Source organism: Ctenopharyngodon idella, chromosome 1, assembly GCF_019924925.1.
Source record: "Ctenopharyngodon idella isolate HZGC_01 chromosome 1, HZGC01, whole genome shotgun sequence".
Classification (NCBI taxonomy): Eukaryota; Metazoa; Chordata; class Actinopteri; order Cypriniformes; family Xenocyprididae; genus Ctenopharyngodon; species Ctenopharyngodon idella.
Genome location: NC_067220.1, coordinates 13,923,002 through 13,943,956, shown reverse-complemented (window position 1 = coordinate 13,943,956; position 20,955 = coordinate 13,923,002). Strand labels below are relative to the sequence as shown.

The 20,955-nt window shown below is 35.3% G+C and overlaps 3 protein-coding genes across 4 annotated transcripts; 2 read left to right on the top strand and 1 right to left on the bottom strand.

Moving 5' to 3' along the window:
• Positions 1 to 7,188: 7,188 nt before the first annotated feature.
• xpa (xeroderma pigmentosum, complementation group A) lies at positions 7,189 to 12,848 on the bottom strand. Of its 2 annotated transcripts, none has more exons than XM_051906882.1 (7): positions 12,799 to 12,848; positions 10,754 to 10,929; positions 10,526 to 10,636; positions 10,281 to 10,386; positions 9,887 to 10,052; positions 8,498 to 8,615; positions 7,189 to 8,230 (listed from the first exon to the last, which is right to left on the bottom strand). In XM_051906882.1, exons 2-7 carry the CDS (start codon positions 10,920 to 10,922, stop codon positions 8,076 to 8,078), a joined length of 825 nt encoding a protein of 274 aa, XP_051762842.1. In that variant the 5' UTR covers positions 10,923 to 10,929; positions 12,799 to 12,848; the 3' UTR covers positions 7,189 to 8,075. The 2 variants fall into 2 exon arrangements, with proteins under 2 accessions (XP_051762842.1, XP_051762832.1); XM_051906872.1 differs by lacking the exon at positions 12,799 to 12,848 and adding an exon at positions 11,455 to 11,612.
• Positions 11,671 to 17,607, top strand: LOC127519263 (uncharacterized). Its single transcript, XM_051906856.1, has 4 exons — positions 11,671 to 12,034; positions 13,452 to 13,579; positions 13,656 to 14,494; positions 16,312 to 17,607. The coding sequence occupies exons 1-4, from the start codon at positions 11,912 to 11,914 to the stop codon at positions 17,436 to 17,438; spliced, it is 2,217 nt and encodes a 738-aa protein (XP_051762816.1). The 5' UTR covers positions 11,671 to 11,911; the 3' UTR covers positions 17,439 to 17,607.
• A 545-nt stretch (positions 17,608 to 18,152) lies between these two features.
• Positions 18,153 to 20,043, top strand: pla2g12a (phospholipase A2, group XIIA). Its single transcript, XM_051892532.1, has 4 exons — positions 18,153 to 18,590; positions 18,790 to 18,866; positions 19,007 to 19,172; positions 19,600 to 20,043. Exons 1-4 carry the CDS (start codon positions 18,368 to 18,370, stop codon positions 19,716 to 19,718), a joined length of 585 nt encoding a protein of 194 aa, XP_051748492.1. The 5' UTR covers positions 18,153 to 18,367; the 3' UTR covers positions 19,719 to 20,043.
• The last annotated feature ends 912 nt before the right edge of the window (positions 20,044 to 20,955 follow it).

Sequence of the window (20,955 nt, the reverse complement as noted above, 5' to 3'; positions counted from 1 at the left end):
GATGTCAATATCCATAAACCAGTTATAAGAAGGATTCATATATTTATTTATTATTTCAATATTTTAAATAGTAATTCAATTTAATAAATTAACGAAATTAACAAAATAACGACTTTATGACAATATCTAGTGATGGTCGGTTTCAAAACACTGCTTCGAAGCTTTACGAATCTTTTGTTTCGGTTCAGTGGTTCGAAGCGCGTATCAAACGTATCAAACTGCCAAAGCCACGCCCCCCAGTGGTGAATTTCGAAACACTTATCACGTAACGAAGCCTCGTTTACTGAAATCACGTGACTTTGGCGCTCCGAATCCCAGATTTGAAACAAAAGAGTCGTAAAGCTTCATGAAGCAGTGTTTTGAAATCGCCCATCACTTGATATTGTCATAAAGTCGTTATTTTGTTTTTTTGGCGCACAAAAAGTATTCTCGTCGCTTCATAACATTAAGGTTGAACCACTGTAGTCACGTGAACTGTTTTAAATATGTCTTTAGTAGCTTTCTGGGCATTGAAAGTGTTACTTATCTTGCTGTCAGTGCAGGCCTCACTGAGCCATCGGATTTTATAAAAAATATCTTAATTTGTGTTCCGAAGATGAACGAAGGTCTTATGGGTGTGAAACGACATGAGGGTGAGTAAATAATGACAGAATTTTCATTTTTAGGTGAACTAACCCTTTAAGATTTGTATCTAAAAGCAGGAACTATGACTATTCTTTCAAACACTGGCACAACTTACCCCGAAGCAGCAGACACATTTACCATTTTGGGGAAAAATTTTCTTGTAATAATTCATAGCTAAAATTAAGCCATAAAACTACATGATTTGATGCATTGGAAATTTACTCAACTGGCATGTTTGAAATTTATTTTTTATTCAGATAAATTTAGTTTTAAATAACATTTGTGTAGAAAGTTTATTTTGACAGGCAAAAACAGTAGCATCAAAAAAATGTCCATCGGTTTCTGAGTTCATGTGCATCTCTCAGTAGGCAGCTGTATGTGATGAGTCCTTAATAAATATTAATTCAGATGACAAAAAAATCCTGGGCAGTTTCCTAGATCAAGGGGATGACACATCTTACCCCGTTCTCCACTACTCTACACAGGTATTATTAGACATCATGTCATAGCCCTCAAAGCTTAGTGCAAAACACTATGCTCAGAAGAGCCACGGGTCTATTGTAGGCGCACGCCTCCTAGAAGCACATAACCGCACACATAACGCGGGTATAGAAACATTTGTTGTCAACTGAATGTTATCAATGTCCGCCTCTGGCCCACGACAGCTGCATGCCCGTATTAGAGCCAGTGCCTGCTGCCAACCGTACAGAAGGCAAGTTGGCTCTGAGAAAGAGACATGAGAACCACAACCCGACAAAGAAAGAGAGAAAAGAACAACTGCAGAGGTGTGAGGGATATGACAGTCTGAAATCATGGCATCCAATAAGAAAGAGATACAGTTTTAACAATAAATCTAAGATGGTGACATCCAGTCTAATAACAGCATATTTGCCTAGAAGTCCTGATTTTTAAATGCAATGTGAGAGGAGTCAGTTAAATTCTGAAACTTTGGTAACACTTTAAAATAACTTGTGAAAGACCGGGGCTAGATGTCACATGGGGAAGGTCTCAAGAACTGTATGACAGTAAATATATTTCTCAGTCAAAGTCCAGTAATTTTGTGTGCTAGCTAGAAACTAAATTAAAAATGATCAATCACCTAGCAAATCAAGATATTTTCTGTTTATTTTATCTAAAATCAACTAAAATGCCTGTACCATCATATTTTTGTAATAGAATACATTTTATTATTTATTTATTTTTTTTGTAAAATTTAAGATAGCTCAAGTGAAAATCCACAATGAATCCATACTGGAATAGACTACTACTTAAAGGACTACTATAGAGTTTTTGGACAAAAGCAATGTAAATGTTAGAAGGAATAAGGAATAAAGCAAGAAATTGACCTTCAAAAATAAACCTACCCAAACAAATATTCTGGAGTAAAAAATGTGACAATAAATAATTTACAAATGTCATTACTTTATTCATGTACACTCAAATAGTATGCTAATATTTAGAGATGCTAACATTTTGTCAAACAGAAATGCAAACATTTTATTTTTCCTGCATATTTATGTAGACTAGGTAACACTTTACAATACGGTTTAACAGTTTGTTAACATTAATGAATCTTATCATAAACTAACAATGAACAACTTTTTCACTGTCAAATATTAAATCATTTGCATTTGAAATGTTAAAAATGCATTTGTACACATAGAAATTAATATTCATAAAGATTAATAAATGCTATTGTTTATTTTTGTATTTCATATAAAACATATACATATACATTACATATAAAACCTTAATTTACTACTCATCTGAATGTACATGAACTATTAAAGGGATAGATCCCCCAAAAATGAAAATTACCCTATGATTTACTCACCCTCAAGCCATCCAAGGTGTATGTGACTTTCTTCTTTCAGACGAATACAATCTGATATATATTTAAAATATCCTGGCTCTTCCAAGTTTTGTAATGGCAGTGAATGGGAGGCCCGATTTTGAAGCCAAAAAAGTGCATCCATCCATCGTAAAAGTACTCCTCACAGCTCTGGGTGATTAATAAAGGCCTTCTGAAACTAAGCAATGGGTTTTTGTAAGAAAAATATTCATATTTAAAACTTTATAATCTAAAATAACTAGCTTCCAGCAGACGACCATACACATACTGCGCAAGTCGACTTGCGCCACAAGAGTAACCCGTGACGCAATGTATGATGCAGGATGTTGGAGTATTGTATGCTTAGACGTCTCTCACGGTTTAACCCTCTATGGTACAGAGTTGCCATATGGCAACAATTAATTTCTACTCAATTCCTTGTTATTCAGAAAAAAAATACAAAATATTGCACTATGGGAATTAAAAGGGTAGGCCTTAAGGTCGCCAATGATGTGCTGTTTTTAATTCCCATGACGTTTGAATGTTCCTCAAAAACTCTCTTTCCCACTGTCACCCTCACACGGAAGACACCTGTAGAAGTGCTCCAGAAATTGCTCTATTTACCTCATTTCTAAACATTTCTTCTCAAGGGGGATTTTTTTGCAGCATCTTTGATAAGTAAATTAGAAAGTTTTATTCACAAATCAACTTTGTCTAACGTAGTTTTACTGTAAATTGAGAAAATATCAATGTTGCCATATGGCAACGCTGTACCACTATGGAAAAATAGGTATGTTGCCATATGTTAACTCTGTACCATAGTGGAATTGCAGTAATGTATTTCCCCATTGGGATTTTTTATAGATAGTAGAATCAACAATATGATTGCTGTTATTTATTTATTTTGAAGTGTTTTTTGTAGTATAGTTGTATTTATGTATAAATAACAAAATTATTTCTTCTTTTCAGAAAATGAATATAGCAATATTTTATGAAAAGGGCAATAGGAAGAGTGCAGAGTTAGCTCTTCCATGTGATAAGAGTGAGGATGAGTTAGCCAAATGATCTACTTATTTTTGGTTTGCATGAGTTCCAAGTATATAAATCTACCAATTTCTAAAAGAAATGTGCATTTAAATAGAAAAGAAAATCATAATTTTATAGAAAAACTACTTTTTTTTGACCATTTTCCATTGTGGTACAGAGTTGCCATATGGCAACTTTTCCCTTTTTTGATTTGCATAATTGAAGCTATTTCATGTAATAAAAACTTATTTGAAAAAATGTTTCATGATTAGAACATAATGGGTTAAACAAATACAGCTGTGCAACAAACTCAAGCTCCTCTTCTATCGAAATCCTTCGACATTTCTCTTTAAAATTGACTGGTGTTTTGTTTTGCTCCTCTGCGCTTCCATGTTCGTCAATACGCCATGTGTCGGGTTAGAGGTAACTCTTCCGCTGCAAATCAATGTGTACGTCCATCTGCCGGAAGCTAGTTATTATAGTTAATAATGTTTTAAATATGGATTTTTTTTTTTTTACAGAAACCCATTGCTTAACTTCAGAAGGCCTTTATTAACCACCCGGAGCTATGTGGAGTACTTTTACAATGGATGGATGCACTTTTTTTTGCTTCAAAATCAGGCCCCCCATTCACTGCCATTATAAAGCTTTGAAAGAGCCAGGATATTTTAAAATATATCTCTGATTGTGTTCGTCTGAAAGAATACACCTAGGATGGCTCGAGAGTGAGTAAATCATGCGATAATTTTCATGTTTGGGTGAACTAACCCTTTAAGCATTTTACAGAGTTTATCAGCTTAATTGATTAGTGAACATTAAGTGTTAAGTCTAACTTTTAATTCCATTAAATGCCAAAGAAAATGTCAACTTTCACTATAATTGTGGGTGAAAATGAGGTTACTAGTGGAACAACAGCACAAGGAGTCTTGAAAAAAAATGTAGCACAATTTTTTTTTTTTTTTTTTTTTAATAAATAAATAAACTACCGAGTGCACCTTTAAGTAGTTGCAGCAAAAAAGATCTAAACATTTTATGAGTTGAGAATTTTACTTAAAAATGTATCAAAAAAGGAAAAAAGGTGCCAGGCTGCACACATACCCCTCCCTGGCAGTGGTTAATCTATCCTCTAGAGCCGTGGAGGAGCCGGGTACGGGGCTATTTAGGACACCTGCTAACAGTATGTAAAGTATTTGCACGGGCCCGCACACATCTCATGTATTGCCATCACGTGTCCGAAAGGGTAAAAGATGGATCTGCTATGACAGCTGCATTACAGACTACATTAAATGCTTCAGAGTGGTCGTTTTCACACCAGAACGCAAACTGCTTACAAACATGTCGGTGTCTGAATGTTTAACGACCTCTACAAAGCTGTTAAATTTAGGCAGCTATTTAAAATGTGGACACCACACATGCAAGTACTTCGAGATCAGTTACTCACAGAGGGCCATATAAAACAGCAGGTGGCAAATCATGAGTGCCATTAATCAAAGCACAGGCATTAGAGTGGTATGTCCTTCTCATTCTCACTCTGCTGGTCTTTCAGCCTTACATTGACCCCAGAGGTCAGCAGGGGTTTTGGGACATCAGCAGCAGCACAAAGACACTAAGCAAACAATCTATAGAATTTATATCTAGCAACAGCATTACACAGCACAAAATAGATGTACCTTGTTTATGTTGTAGCTAATATTAAGCTATACAATATATGTTTTCTCCTGTAACTATCAACAAAAAGACCTATTATTACAGTACTTATGCGGCTGCAGGTGTACAATTTAGTGGGCAGCTCGTCTCATGTCCCTGTGCGCATTAGTTGAGTCACTGTGAATGATGATAAAAGCGTGGAGGGTTTTGAATTTCAGAACTGCTATGCTGAGACTTCACAATTAGGTCATAAGAACGCACCAGGCATGAGAACAGAAATAAAAATGCCCCACTAAAGGAGCTTGAGGAATGAATTCATTACCCTTTTGTGACTTTAACACTGTTGAATAATTTTGCATCCGTAGTATGTCAATAGTTCACATGAGTTGACAGAGCCTGACAAAATGAATATGCAGGCCATTAAATCAATGGGAGGAAAATATATGGTCAGTGAACATGTGGCTTATAAATTATGGCTTATAAATTAACAGCTAGCTATGAGAAAGAACAGAAAACCAACCAACAAGCTCTGCACATGCACTACCGGTCAAAAGTTTGGGGTCAGATGCATGAATTGATCAAGCAATCTATACATATTACTGACTGTAAAGACTTTTAAATTGTTACAAAAAATACATATATATTTCAAATAAATGCTGCTTTCTATTCATCAAAGAATCTTTTGTCAAGATTTCCACAAAAATATTGAGCATAAACAACATCTGCAAAGTTACTATGCTCAAAGTTCAATGCAAAGAGAGAGATTTTCTTTTACAGAAATCGCTTTTTAAGGACTACAACAAATGGCTGGTAGGGTCTACATTGAGCTTCGTCCCGGGTTTGTAACATCACAAACCCCAAAATGTACATAAACCCTGCCCCCGGGAACACGTAATAAAGGGGTGAGGCCATGTTGGGCTGCTTTAGAGAAGAGGAAGAGTTGTTGTAGTAGAGTGTTGTTACCATGCCGTCATTTTACGCCGGACTGCTTCACAAACGAGGGTCAATTTAACGCTGGATTTGCACAAAAGATTAACATGACGGCACATGCTAGTGGATGAGTTGAATCAACTCCACAGTAGCTACATAAATTTATCCACTAACCATTCAGAAATGTCCTGATTCATTCTAAAAGTTGTAACTTCTTCCTGAGTCTCTCCATCAGTGTCCGACTCCGGTTTGAACAATGTAAGGCTGAACACCGTTACTGACAATCTTCATTTTGGCTGCGTGAGATTCTCCAGCTTTGTTGTTGTTGAGTAACCGAATTGCGAGCTGATAAAGCTCCGCCCTATTCTGGAAAGCGGGCCAGGAGCAGCAGCTCATTTGCATTTAAAGGGACACAAAAAAATGGTGTGTTTTTAGGGGCAAATTTAACAAGCTATAATAAATGATCTGTGGGGTATTTTGAGCTGAAACTTCATAGACACATTCTGGGGACACCAGAGCCTTATATTACATCTTGTGAAAGGGGCATTTTAGGTCCCCTTTAAAAGAGAAACAGTTATTTTAAATTGTAACAATATTACGATTTTTTTCCACTATATTTTTGTATTAAATAAATGCAGCCTTTGGTGAGCATAAGAGACTTTTTTTTTTTTAAGACATTCAAACATCTTTTTGAACAGTAGCATATTACACATACACCACATTAACTATATTTGTATATTATTCGTAACTAAAAGGTTACTAAAAATAAATGTTTTTCTTTGGTTTCACTACTGATTTCAGGATATTAATTGGAGGTTTCCTTCATTAGGTCATATTCTACAGTGGCCCAAAGGGGATAGAGATGAAAAAGCTAACAAGATATAGGGCGAACGCAAATAATGACAGCAATGCAAGGCATGTGTAACCCTGCCTCGGTGGACACCATGACAAAAGCAACGTTCACACATTCACTCTCATACACAAGCTTTGCCATGATAAAAGTGGGCATGTGGTTGCTGGTCCGATCATATGTGTCCCTGAAGAATAATAATATGCATGTTTGTGGTCATTGAGACATCAGATAATAAAAGCTGATAATGGACAATGTAAACACAAAATGAAGAAACATGTTCTAATATGTAAAAAATGTATTACAAACACATTTTTAAACAAACATTTCATAGACTAAATTCATGATTTCTAATACAGCAAAAAGTATCTCGCTAACCTTGGCACGAAAGGTGAGGAAGAAGAGTGGCCATTAAGGAATGAGTGCGTTTGTGCTCCTTGTCGGATACTTTCAATAGTCACACACAGACAGACTGAAACGCAACACCGTGAGAGAAACTCTGTCTACGTATGGAATCATCAATATCCCTCACCGAACAAACAGGCACTGGACTTTACGAGGTAGGAGACTGAGAAACGAGATCCTGTTACCATTCAACTTTGGACCAGTTTGGTGCTTTTGCCTCATAATTACCGTATACTGCGATATGATAATATCACAGTTGAAAGAGCAGATTTTGGTTAGTCACATCCTAAATATTAAATACATAGTTTAAAGGGTGTTATATTTAATAAATCTCATTTGTATTTTTTTGTCTGAACATGCTCAACAGTGTGCTCTCCCCTAAATGACAAAGAACTCAACCTTGCATCAGCTATCATTTTGATTGCAGTTCTCTCAAAATAGTAGCTCTACAGTGCCCTCTTGTGATCAAATCTAGTGCAGCACACTCTAAACTTCTGACACTACTGCTGATGCTTCTACCTTTAGAAAGGCATAAACACAAAACAGCAGCACTGTTGGTTAGGAGTGTCAGACACTCCAAACTTGTTCACCAAAGTTCAAGTGAAAAGTCCATTCATGAAAACTGATGCAAATCTGCATTGGTACCTGGACTGCAAGCCAAAAGAATCAGAAACAAGGTCAGGATTACTCTTCGCTGACCTGGATCCGGACCCTGCTTCTTCCGTGTACGGTAGCCACAGCTGTGAGAGCTCGAAGATGCATTTACATTTTCTCAAAAGTAAGTTCGTGTCCACAGGTTTGACACACTTTCCTGTAGAGATCTTCCTCTTCGTCCAGCAGCTCCTCAGGGCCGTAGTCATGCTGATGAATGCTGGTATCTTTCTTAAACATACTGCTTCTTACCGCCCGCCTCAGCTCTGAAAGCCAGATGAAGATGGAGAGCAATGTATAATTCCACATTGTGACCAAATGAAGTATCGATTTATTCATTCATTTAAAGGTGCACAACAGAATTTTGTTTCACCAGTTTTTGTCTAATCAGTAAATCACTTTAAAAATAGATTATGTCTGATTACTATTCATTTCTCTAAGTGTACAACCTTTTCAATTGGAAAAAGATTTTAGTGCACATTTCAGATCTGACCATCAACGAGTAACTGCACCAGGCTGGTTGGCTTTCATACCTTTAACCTTTTTATTAAAGCGTTTCTGCTTTTGCACCTCCCTGTTCTCCTCTCTACTCTCCTTGGCCTCCTCCAGAGCCTCCTCACTGCCCCACACCTCCAGAGCTCGTTTTTCCACCTTAAAATTCAATAAAAAAAAAAAAATGGCATACACAAACAAAAATCAACAAACCAGACAAGCAGAATACATGAACCAGTTGCATGATATAGTAACACTTTACACTATGGCTCAATTTGTTAATTTCATACATTAGGTATCACAATGAAAGATTTTTTTTTTTTTTTTTTTTACAGCATTTATTAATCTGGGTTTATAGTTAATTTATAAATATAGTAATGTCATTATTATTATTTACATTAATAATAATGGAATTATTTTTTTAAAAAAAATATTAGTATACACATTTGTTTGGGTTTAGTAAGATTTTCTTTTTTTAAAAAAAGAAATACTTTTATTTAGCAAGGAAGGACACATTAAATTGATTAAAAGTGACATTAAAGAGATAATTTTACAAAAGATTTCTATTTCAAATAAATGCTGTTTTTTTTTAAACTTTCTATTCATCAAAGAATCCTGAAAAAATGTATCTCAGTTTCCTCAAAAACATTAAGCACCACAACTGTTTTCATTAAAAAAAATAAGAAATGTTTCTTGAGCAGCAAATCAGCATATTAGAATGATTTCTGAAGGATCATATGACACTGAAGACTGGAGTAATGATGCTGAAAATTCAGCTTTACATCACAGGAATAAATTGCATTTTTATAATATATTAAAATAAAACGAAGTTAATTTAGTTGTAAATATATTTCACAATATTATTCACTATATTACTATACTTTTGATCAAATAAATCAAAAGTATGATAGCCTTGGCAATCATAGGGGCTTCTTTCCAAACAAAAAAATCTTTTGAAAGATAGAATGAAGAAATAAACCGAAATTAATAAATGCTGTATAAGTATTATTCATTACTAATTCATGTTAGCTATTGCTTTGACTAATGTTAATGTATAGAATGTTGTTGTAAAGCGTAACCATAATATCACAATCAATTTGATATTCTTTAAGATTAAGTGTAATTTCTTATATTTTGAAAATGTTTCTCCTTCTGTCTCAACTAACTAAACAACTGTGTATTGGGACAGTAGGTGTGTTTGGGAACATGCTTGAAAAAAAAAAAACAATTTGTATGTTCATTTCTTGTAGCTAGTGGTGCAGAAATAGCATACTTCACCTTTATGGTTTATACTGCTTGTTTTGTGGTAAAGAGAAGGATGAAGATGTGACTGTATTGTTTCAACTTTAATTTATTTTTATTAGAAGGGATTTGAGTTTAATATATGGGATCAGGTTATATTTACAGCTACAGCTATTTACAGAACCTACCTGTGTCTTTAAGTAGAGTTTCATGTCTCCCCAGCGCGGATTGTGAGGATTTTTCCTCAGGATAAATCGCAGTGATGGCTCCCTCTTGTCCAGATCACAGTCCTTCAGAAGGAAAGCCTGTTTCGCTTCAGTGCGAGATATTAGCTTGTGCTTCACTTCATTGTCTCTATGCAAACACATGCAATTATAAAATGAAATACGCATACACATTACAATGCTTGTTTTGAGCACTTGTTGAACTGCAGGTGCACAGGAAGCACAATGAAGTAACGGAACTGAAATACTGAGACAACAACTACATTATACCAACATCACCTGCTTATAAACTTTCTGTAACATTAATTTAAGAGTATGTTTTAACCCACTGTGACCACATAAAGAATGGATGACATACCTGCATTTATCACACACAGACAGATCAAAACTGTTGCTGAGATACGAGTCCATAAATGGCTTCAGACACTCATCACACATCAGATAATCAGGCTCCATCACTGGGGCTGAAATACACACATAAAATATTTCAATTTGTCACCCAGTATTGGGTGCTTAAAGCATCACGGCAGAGCATTAAAGTCGACTAGTCGATTAGTCGGTGCAACCCCTAATGTGTATGTATGTGATGCCATTTTTGATCACCTGGTTGCTGGACCACTCTCTTCTCCTGCTGCTCATCCTCTGCTGTCTCCTCTTCAATAAAGAACCCCGCACCAGAGTCTATAGTTTTTGCCACTTTAGCACAGGTAGCACCTGAGGGAAGACAGGTTATTATAAACCATGGTACATGATAAAATTAGTTACACAATCTTAAGAGAAATTCATGCAAATTCAAGTATGTGTTGTGCAGTTTTCAAACACATGCCAAACCTTCTACAGCTGAAGATGGTCTACTAGCGAGCCTGGCTTGTCTGAGCATCAATGCTCGTTGTCTGTTCCGCTCTATTTTGGCCAACATGTGCGGTGTTAAAGAAACGCTGGACTCATTTGCAGCATCCGGCGGTGCAACTTCAGAATGACTGGCCTCTGGTGCATCCATGATCAATCTATATACATTACCAGTTTGGATAAATTTACTCATTCATTCATTCATTTCACAATAAATGAATCAGTAAGTAGTTATTCATACAAATGAAAGTTTGGAAATAATGCAGTGACCAAAAATTTAAATCTTTCACTATAATATACTAAAATATCAGTATGGAAATTATGTACTGACTAAAAATCAAAACCTTTCAAACATTTAACACAATCCGTAAGACCAATATTCCAAATTTAATATATTATAAACTTACAGTGATAATACTACTACATGTATAAAGCTTAAAGTATAGTTGACTTGATTGTTATAATTCATAAGATCAATATGAATGAATGAATGAATGAATAAATAAATACATAAATAAATAAATACAACTTTAGATAAATCGCAAATCAAACTGAATATGTTATAAACTTACTGCAGTTATAATAATATATGTATGCAGCATAAACTATAGCTGGTTACTATAACACAAAGCAAAGAGCTCGAGACTTCGTGCCGACAAGTAATACAAAAAGCGATGTCTTACCGGAAACAGTTTACGTTTTTTTTATAGTTGGTCTAATGAGGAATTAAATAAAATAAAATAAAATGTAAACATGTCAGTACAGCGTTAATCGCTCAGCGTTTCAGTTCTCTGTTTACGAATACGAGCGTGCTGTTCTTCTCCTCTTCGGATATTTTGCACCACAAGTCCAACATCGCCATCTATTGGTCCTTTTGTGGAAGCACGTTGAGAAGAACTGCATTATATTCAGTCATAACAACCGAAACTTCATTTGAAGACTTTGCAGCATCCGACGACTACTCATGATACTCACTTTGATATGTAAAGATTATTGATGTAAGAGTAAAAAAGTAACAGTATTGATATTTTGTAACGGAAAAAATAACAATTTGCACACATAGCTACAAGATACGATGCGTGTTATGATTTAATTTCTTGAAGCATTTTGACACTGATAACGATCGCTCTTTTAGAAAAGATGGAGAAAAATCTTTCTAAAACATTGTTTCATCCAAGCTGTCAAATAAGTAATTTTATTGAGACTGACCAGAGCACTGTAGAATTGGAAAGAAAATACATGCATCCACCTATTACTACTAAGGTAAGATCATATAGCCTATAGGCCTAGTGTCAGAATTGTTGTCGATGTTTTGATGATGAATGCATATTTTTCTGAAGATGTGTGAAATATAATCGCTGCTAATTAGCAAGAAATTAATCAGCAAATCAACATACAAACGTGGCTGTCAACATCATAACACAAAAAAATATTCTGCTAGAATACAATTTGAATAACAGTCTATTTTATATTATACAGCTTTAAACTGTCTAATCACTGTTTTAAATATTGGACTGTTCAGTGTTTTGGAGCTGAGGCTTATTATTTTCATCAAAATACACTTTATATTAGCTACTTATTCAACAAATTTCACCTCTGAAATAGTGACATCTGAGAGATTTAAATACACAATATTTTTTCTTTTTTTTTTCTTAAGTTAGAAATAGCAGTTAAAGTGATAGTTCAGCCAAAAATGAAAATTAAAAAAATGAGTTTTTTCTTCTGTTGAACACAAAGGAAGATATTTTGAAGAATGTCGGTTTGACAACTGTCTGGTTACCGACATTTTTCAAAATATCTACTTTTGTGTTCAACAGAAGAAACTCATACAGGTTTAGAACACAAAAGCGTGAGTAAATGATGACAGAATTTTCATTTTTGGGTGAACTATCCCTTTAAGAAGAGTTTTAACTGAAAACATTCGATGGCTAAATTACAGCCTGCGCACATTAAATTGGACATATGTTGGTATTTTAATCATTAAATGAGGTAAATTTCCTGTTTTGAGTTGACACATGACAGCTTACCAGCGTAAAAAGATATAAGTTCACTCTCCTTTTCTTCGCTCCACTGCCGCTGAGAGGCCGCCATCTTGTTTGATTTTTTCTGAAATCTCCAAGCCGATCATGTGATCGGCTGCTAGCGTTCTAATTGGAGGATCTCAAAAAATTGCCCACGACCGATCTAAAGTATCCAGATATCCAGAAATTTGTTGATCATTCTCATTGGGAAGCAAATGCCCAAGCAAAGTGCTCAAAAAGTCTAAAAAGATGTGTGCTATTTAACATCTGTAGTGGCGCAAGCTGTAGGGCATATTGCACGTGTAAGTAGCTTTTGATGCGATCGACCCGGGTTCGAATCCGCCTTTTGCCAAACATGCTCTTCTCCCTTTTCCTATCACAAATAAGATTGGAAAGGCATTTATATTTAATAAAAATGAAGAAAATATTTGAAAAGTTGAAATAAAGTGCCTAACAAGTGTTTATAATAAAGTATTTATTGGGTTGGCAGTAGATTTGCTCCTCTCTGATTGGTTGCTGCCAACTGTCCGTTGCCTAGTGTCTCACCAGGTTGCCTGTTGACGGCAACATTGCTCAAAAAGTTGCCCCGTGTATCATCACCTTTATTCTTAAGAATGTTTTGTGAATCCGGCCCCTGTTCTTTGCCACTGCCTACTTAGGTCTCAGTTCCAATAACTCCTCATGGAGATTTCACTACTCGGACATTCATGACACTCAAAACAGCCACACAGCCTCAGCTTCCAGTGCCATGGCTACAGTTTGACCTGCACTCCATGATACCTAACAAGTAAGTTCAATCTCATTGTATAGAACAGCACATGCTGATTTGCAAACAGCAATATATATATTTCTCCATTTTCCAGATCTCGCAAAATTGTCAAGAGGACCCTCAAAGAAAAGCATATTTCCAAATCAAAACTCGCCCATATGTTTGAGCAAATTGTCGAGTGGATAAGGACAATGTCGATGGATGTGGTCCTTCCGGCTCTCGTCCTCTGTCTGAGAGAAGAGGAGAGCATGATTTTGGAAGCTAAAACAAGAGCTGAAGAGTGGGAGAAACTGAACATCGATGTGCCCTATAATTATAACTGCGCTCACTGTAACAGGACAGGCAATGGTCACATCTCAAGTGTTGAGGCAAGCATCATTGGTAAGAAAATTTTTGCACGTGTGATGCATTTCTTGCACTGCAAATATCTGTTAAACAAGTCCGATGGCCGCTTTCTGGAAATTCCCAACCGTTCTTCAGACAGCATAACGTCTTTAAATGGCTGCCTCAAGCAAGAGTTGATCCATACGTTTAGTAAAGATCTGATCAGCTGTGTTTACCAGGAACTCCTGAATAATGACATGGGCAAGACATTCCCTGTCGATTACTTGTGCTTGGAGCTTTTGCGTCAAATGTTCACTGAAATACCTGCACGCTGGGAATTTTACATAAACGTGCTTGAGTACTTCTCTCAGCGAGCAGCAGAGAACCATCTGAAGTTGTTTCTGAGATTGCCACTCACACCACATGAAGATTGCATGGATGACTTCAGCACCTTGGAGGAGAACTGGCACTCTGCTGACCCCAGGACCATGACAAAAACTGAGAGAACAACTCTCAACATCCTCAGAAAAACAGTAACTGATACGATAATGGATATCGTCGATCAAGCCACCGAAAATCCTCTGCGGGCTGCTGAGATAGTCAGGCAAGGTATGTTGTTTTCATTCACTTGATGTCAACAACACTCACTTCTGAAATAGTGACATATCTGAGAGGTCACTATGCATAGACGTCACTTTCCCGCCGGAACACGCTCCCTCAGCTGGACTGAGTGGCAAAAGAACCTGCTGCATGACTGGATTTAATAGGGTAAACTGCGAAAACGCGAGTAGAACAAACGATTACACTAAAGGTCGAAAGTGTTCCTTATGACATGTCAAAGAAACCTAATCCATGGATATTGACATGCAGCCAGGAATCGTGTTTCCTGACATTTATATGTGCCTGATTTCGACACTGGGGAAATACATAAAGCAAATCGGCCTGTGAACACTTTATATAAATATAATATAGATAGGTTTAAATCGGAGTGATCACTTATATCAATGTTATATATATCGTCATATCGTCCAGCCCTAAAACGTATATAGTTTTTGTCGGTGTTTATTTAAAAACACCCAATTATGCAGAATATAAGATGGTAAATATTTAATTGATAAGTTGTCAACACATTATAATATATTACACATTAACAAAATAATATATAGTGTATGATTTTACCCCAAAATCCAACATTTTGACACAAAATGATAACTGCAAAACATGTTTCTCTGCCTGGAGTCCAGCTGTTTCTGTGAATTGCAGCGACCTGTTTGCTTCTTTTTTCTGTAGCTTTCGGCAGTCTGTAAAAATATACCTCAGATTTTGTGTCAAAGCTATTTGTGCAGTCAGTCGCAAAGCTCTTTCCCATTTTGGATGTGTTTTGTGTATTTTTCGCGGCATTCACGCTGAAAACCAATGCTGCCGCTCAGTCTTTTGCCACTCGGTGGGCGTAACCGCAGTTATAACGGTCGACGGTGACATCACGTGCATACCCTCTATAGTGTCTGCAGAGGCACTAAACCCATAATATAATGAAATAGGCCCTACTTAGAATGTTAGATCACTTTTAAAAAACAATACAAGTGCATTATTTTATTTTATTTCTTTTTTTTTTTTATCCAAACCAATGTTTCTATTTTTATTTTTTGATACAAGACCAATATTTTTTATTTTATTTTATTTTGATACAAGAGAACTGTTTGCTTTTATTTTTTGAATGCAACAACATTTTTGTTTTATTTTATTTTTATACAACAGCACTATTTCTGTTTTATTTTATTTTATTTTATTTTTTGATACAAGACCAATATTTTTTATTTTATTTTATTTTGATACAAGAGAACTGTTTGCTTTTATTTTTTGAATGCAACAACATTTTTGTTTTATTTTATTTTTGCATACAACAGCAATATTTTATTTTATTTTATACAAGACCAATATTTTTTATTAATGCAGCAACAATATTTTATTTTATTTTAATACAACAGCAATATTGCGGTTTTATTTCATTTTATACCAATATTTTTTATTTTATTTTATTTTTGATACAAGAGAACTATTTGATTTTATTTTTTGCATACAACAGCGATATTTTATTTTATTATTTTTCATTTTATTTTTTGCATACAACAGTAATATTTTATTTTATTATTTATTTTTTCATACAATAGCATTTTTTTTATTATTTTTATTTTTTGCATACAACAGCAATTTTTTATTTTATTTTATTTTATTTTGTATACAACAGCAATATTTTATTTATTTATTCATTTATTTATTTTATTTTCCCAATATTTTCTAACAAATCTGTTCTATGCCATTGTCTGCTCAAAAAACGTACCTGGAAACTGCCCATGGAAATTTCACTTTTCTTCACAGATTTTGAATTTAAAAAATATATTTACTAATTCCTGTTGTTCTTTTAGGGAATAAATCAGGAGCTCAATCTGCTGATGAAGAGCTGCATGAGTCAGAACTTTTTGAAAGTAAAACTCCAAAGCCTGATATAATGCCTGAGAATGAGGTGCTTGGACCAAGTTCTGAAACAAAGTTAGAGGCTCAAGATTCAGAACAGAAAGTGGCGCTTGAGAATGTCATTTCTAACTGCTGTGAGGAGCTGTACGAGTTAAAAAGTTTGAGAAGTAAAACTCCAAGGCCTGATATAATGCATGAGAATGAGGTGTTCAGACCAAGTTCTGGGATAAAGTTAGAGGCTCTTGATTCAGAACAGGAGGTGGAGATTGAGGATGTACATGATGAAGCTCCATTTGAAAGAAGCAGCCAGCGAGGAACAGAAGAAGAAGCCTCTCAAGGTTTAACTTTGCCATACCATCTTCTACAGAGTGTTGTTGATGGACTGCTTGCAAAGCTTGAGGCTACATATCATGTTGACATTTTTGGCATTTATTTTTCTGAAGCTCTTGTCGCCAGTCTGGCAAAGGGACTGGCACACCTGGAAGGAATTAATGTTACTAGTTGCAGTCTCAGCAATAAGTGTTTTCCCGATGAGAACAATACTGTTTTACAAATTGTAAATGAAGCTCATGGCATCCTGACACAAAAGAACTACTTGAAGGCAGTTTGGCATGAAACTGAAATGGCTGTAATCTATCTCACAGCTATCCTATCTGCAGTTATACTCGACTACATGGTGATGTGTCCTAAGGCACAAAAGAATGACGTGACCAGCGAAAGCTTTACCTTATGGGGATCAAACACTGGGTCTTGGAATCCTCCTGTAAATAATGAGTTTTGCATCGAAAAAGAACTGATACAAGCCTGTGCTGCATCTCCATCACCTGTGGAGGATATTGATTCATCTCTTTGCAACACCGCTCAAGCTAGCATCAGGTCTGGAAAGTACCAGGATTCTGTCCTGGGAGAAATACATGAATTATGCTGTGAAGACCAGAGACTAGATTCTGATAAATCTCTCAGTCCAGCTCTCAGATATGTCACACCTAAAGTAAAGAAGAAAGGTATTCAAGTCTCCCTTTCCAAACTCTTCTTTTTCAAGAACAAGGCTAGTCAGCGAGTGGGTCCATGTCCTTGAGAACATTTCTTTACCAGAAAATTTGAACCTGAGAAACATTAATAAAAAGTGTTTATTTGTTAAAAAGCATTGATGTGCCTTTTATCTGAACGTTCTTCCTGTAGGCACATATATTTCATATGTGGAGTTCGATGAATTCAGGAGATATTTACATTATTTTAGTCTTACTTTCTTTTATTTATAATTTTAAGCACTTTGTTGAAGATGATTATTATATTTATTTTATTAAATAATATTATTTTATGTATATATTTATTATATATAGTCTTTTTATAGCTTTGCTTTTAAGATATTTACACAAAATCTATTTCTATTTTTCTAATTCTAATAAATCTATTTCAATTATTGTTTTTCTTTGTTTTATGAATTTAAACATTTTATTATTATATTATTTGATTAAATATTTTATATATAGGCCTATATATTTATATAGTATACTTACATAGATATTTGCATAAAGTTGTTTTATTGTTCTTTATTTGATTTATTAATTTAAATTTTTATATTTATTTAAGAAATAATAATATTTATAATGAATAATAGCTATATATTTTATTTTAGTAAATTAGATAGATAGATAGATAGATAGATAGATAGATAGATAGATAGATAGATAGATAGATAGATAGATGGATGGATGGATGGATGGATGGATGGATGGACAGTAGATGGCGGAAATGCGCCAGTTAGTTTGCCAACCACCATTCAATGTAAAAGTAGTAGAAGAAGAAATCTGCTCATTTATCAACAGGAAGTAGATGCTGTTGTCGACTCGTACTTAATGTATAACTTTTTCTTTTAGTAAAAACAACCTTATTATCGCAGATCTTTTTAAACATGTGAGTTCTCTTTTTTGGAAACGTAAACAAAACAAATACTTTGCAGGTAGATTTTAGAGCTAGCCTGTAAAGTGACAGATTTGTTGCACTATGCCCTGTCGTGTCATCTCCTGCGTTGCACTGCTGCTCTCTGTTGGAATATTGATGAATGAGGTTAAAGCTGATGAGTTTACTGAAAAAATTGAACCTCCAGACTGGAGAAAGACCTTAAAATCCATCCGGAACGGGATTCACAGGATTGACACATACCTTAACATGGCTTTGGACCTGATCGGAGGTTCAGACGGACGGTGTCTCTTTAAGTGCAGCGACGGTTGGTCATATTTTAGACATCAGTAAATGATACATTAAACATCTGTGTTATGTGTTTAACACACACACACACACATATATATATAATATATATATATATATATATATATATATATATATATATATATATATATATATATTCTATAATAAGCATCTAAAAATAAACGTTAAAAGTGTTTGGTTTAAATGGGTCTTTATAGGGTACACACCAGTTCCTCGCCCCAACTACAAACCAGCTCCACCCAACGGATGCGGCTCCCCACTGTTTGGGTTTCAGGTGAGGAGGGAAAATATGTTGTGTAGAAGCTAGCTATTATTGGTATTGCTTTATTGTGACTTTCACTAATCTGTAGTAGCAGATTTAAATGACTGGCTCTATATGCTTACTCTTTTAATATTCTCTCTGGTTGACTGCAGTTTGATGTTGGGATTCCATCTATGACCAGATGCTGTAATGAGCATGATCAATGCTATGATACCTGTGGGAGAAAGAAAAATGACTGTGATGAGCAGTTTCAGGTCTGTCTGGAGAGCATTTGTGGGCATTTACAAATGACACTGGGCTTGTCCCAAAGTGTTCAAGGTAATTGACAGTCTTACTAATATTGTGTATGTATGGAAGCTTGTTTCCACCACAGAATTAAAAAAAATGCAAATTTATATCTCAATTCTGAGAAAAAAAAGGCTGAATTGTGAGATAGAAACTTGAAATTCTGATTTATTTTTCTCACTATTGCAAGTTTATACCTCAATACAGACCTTTTTTTAGTATTGTTGCGAGTATATCTAAACTCTGAGGGAGAAAAAGTCAGAATTGTGGGTTATATAAACATTATGAGAATTATGAGAAAAATAGTTTTATTCAGTGGCAGAAACAAGCTTCCATATATGTATGTGATAAATAATTATATCATTTATTTTGCCAGTTGCAGAAAACACTTATGCACATAATACATAGCTCGCTACTGTACATTATACTGAGATAAAACCTTATACTCATGTTTTCACAGCCTGTGAGTCAGCAGTGACTTTGCTCTTTGATACTGTCATGCACTTGGGATGTAAGCCTTACCTGGATAGCCAAAGATCATCCTGTATTTGTCACTATGAGGAGAAGGCTGATCTGTGAACACTAATTATGTATATTGTGATATATTGATTGTTTGTTATTGCCTCAGGGTACAGCACAACTCATTACCTTATGTTTTTTGTTTGTATTTGTTTATTGCATTGTGAGCTGTTTATGTTGTAATTGCAAATGAAGTGAGATTAATGTGATTCTAAATATATAATAATATATAAAATATATTTTTATATTTATAAATGTATGAAATTAACGTGATAAATAAGATCTAATGTATAAATACTGCTGTTCCTTTTCATTTAATATATATATATAAATATACGTATATATATATAGTGAATACAAATAAAGTGACGCTATTCAAAATCAATTTATCATTATGCTTATATTCTTGTTATCTACAGTATCTCACAAAAGTGAGTACACCCCTCACATTTCAGCAACCATTTTAGTATATCTTCTCAAGCGACAATACTATAGAAATTAAAATTGTATATACTTTAGAGTAGTTAATGTGCTGCTTGTATAGTAGTACAGATTTACTGTCTAAAAATAACTTGACATACAGCCATTATTGTCTATTGTCTAAATAACTGCCAACAAAAGTAAGTACACCCTAAGTGAACATGTCAAAACTGTGTCCAAAGTGTCAATATTTTGTGTGAGCACCACTGTTATCTAGCACTGCCTTAATCCTCCTGGGCATGTGATTCACCAGAGCTGCACAGGTTGTTGCTGGGATCCTCTTCCACTCCTCCATAATGACATCACGGAGCTGGTGGATGTTAGACACATGGCGCTTCTCCACCTTCCGCTTGAGGATGCCCCACAGGTTCTCAAATAAGGTTTAGGTGTGGAGACATACTTGGCCACTCCATCACCTTCAGCTTCCTCAGCAAGGCAGTTGTCATCTTGGCGGTGTGTTTGGGGTCATTATCATGGCGTTCGGCCCAGTTTCTGAAGGGACTGCATCATGTTCTGCTTCAGAATGTCACAGTACATGTTGGAATCCATGTTTCCCTCAGTGAAGTGCAGTTCCCCAATACCAGCAGTGCTCATGCAGCCCCAGACCATGATGCTACCACCATCATGCTTGACTGTAGGCAAGACATAGTTTTCTTGGTACTCCTCACCAGGGCGTCACCACACATACTGGACACCATCTGAGCCAAACAAGTTTATCTTAGTCTCATCAGACCACAGGACATGGTTCCAGTAATTCATGCTCTTGGTCAGGTTGTCTTTAGCAAACTGTTTGCAGGTTTTCTTGTGAGCCAGCTTC

Bases quoted from the DNA above. Each gene is read 5' to 3' on its own strand.
- xpa (XM_051906882.1), bottom strand. From the start codon at position 10,922: ATGGATGCACCAGAGGCCAGTCATTCTGAAGTTGCACCGCCGGATGCT. The intron at 10,637-10,753 runs GTTTGGCATGTG...GTCTTCCCTCAG, and splicing joins ACCATCTTCAGCTGTAGAAG to GTGCTACCTGTGCTAAAGTG. The intron at 10,387-10,525 runs GTGATCAAAAAT...TGTGTATTTCAG, and splicing joins GAGAGTGGTCCAGCAACCAG to CCCCAGTGATGGAGCCTGAT.
- LOC127519263 (XM_051906856.1), top strand. From the start codon at position 11,912: ATGGAGAAAAATCTTTCTAAAACATTGTTTCATCCAAGCTGTCAAATA. The intron at 13,580-13,655 runs GTAAGTTCAATC...TCCATTTTCCAG, and splicing joins CACTCCATGATACCTAACAA to ATCTCGCAAAATTGTCAAGA. The intron at 14,495-16,311 runs GTATGTTGTTTT...TTGTTCTTTTAG, and splicing joins TGCTGAGATAGTCAGGCAAG to GGAATAAATCAGGAGCTCAA.
- pla2g12a (XM_051892532.1), top strand. From the start codon at position 18,368: ATGCCCTGTCGTGTCATCTCCTGCGTTGCACTGCTGCTCTCTGTTGGA. The intron at 18,591-18,789 runs GTTGGTCATATT...GGGTCTTTATAG, and splicing joins TCTCTTTAAGTGCAGCGACG to GGTACACACCAGTTCCTCGC. The intron at 19,173-19,599 runs GTAATTGACAGT...ATGTTTTCACAG, and splicing joins CTTGTCCCAAAGTGTTCAAG to CCTGTGAGTCAGCAGTGACT.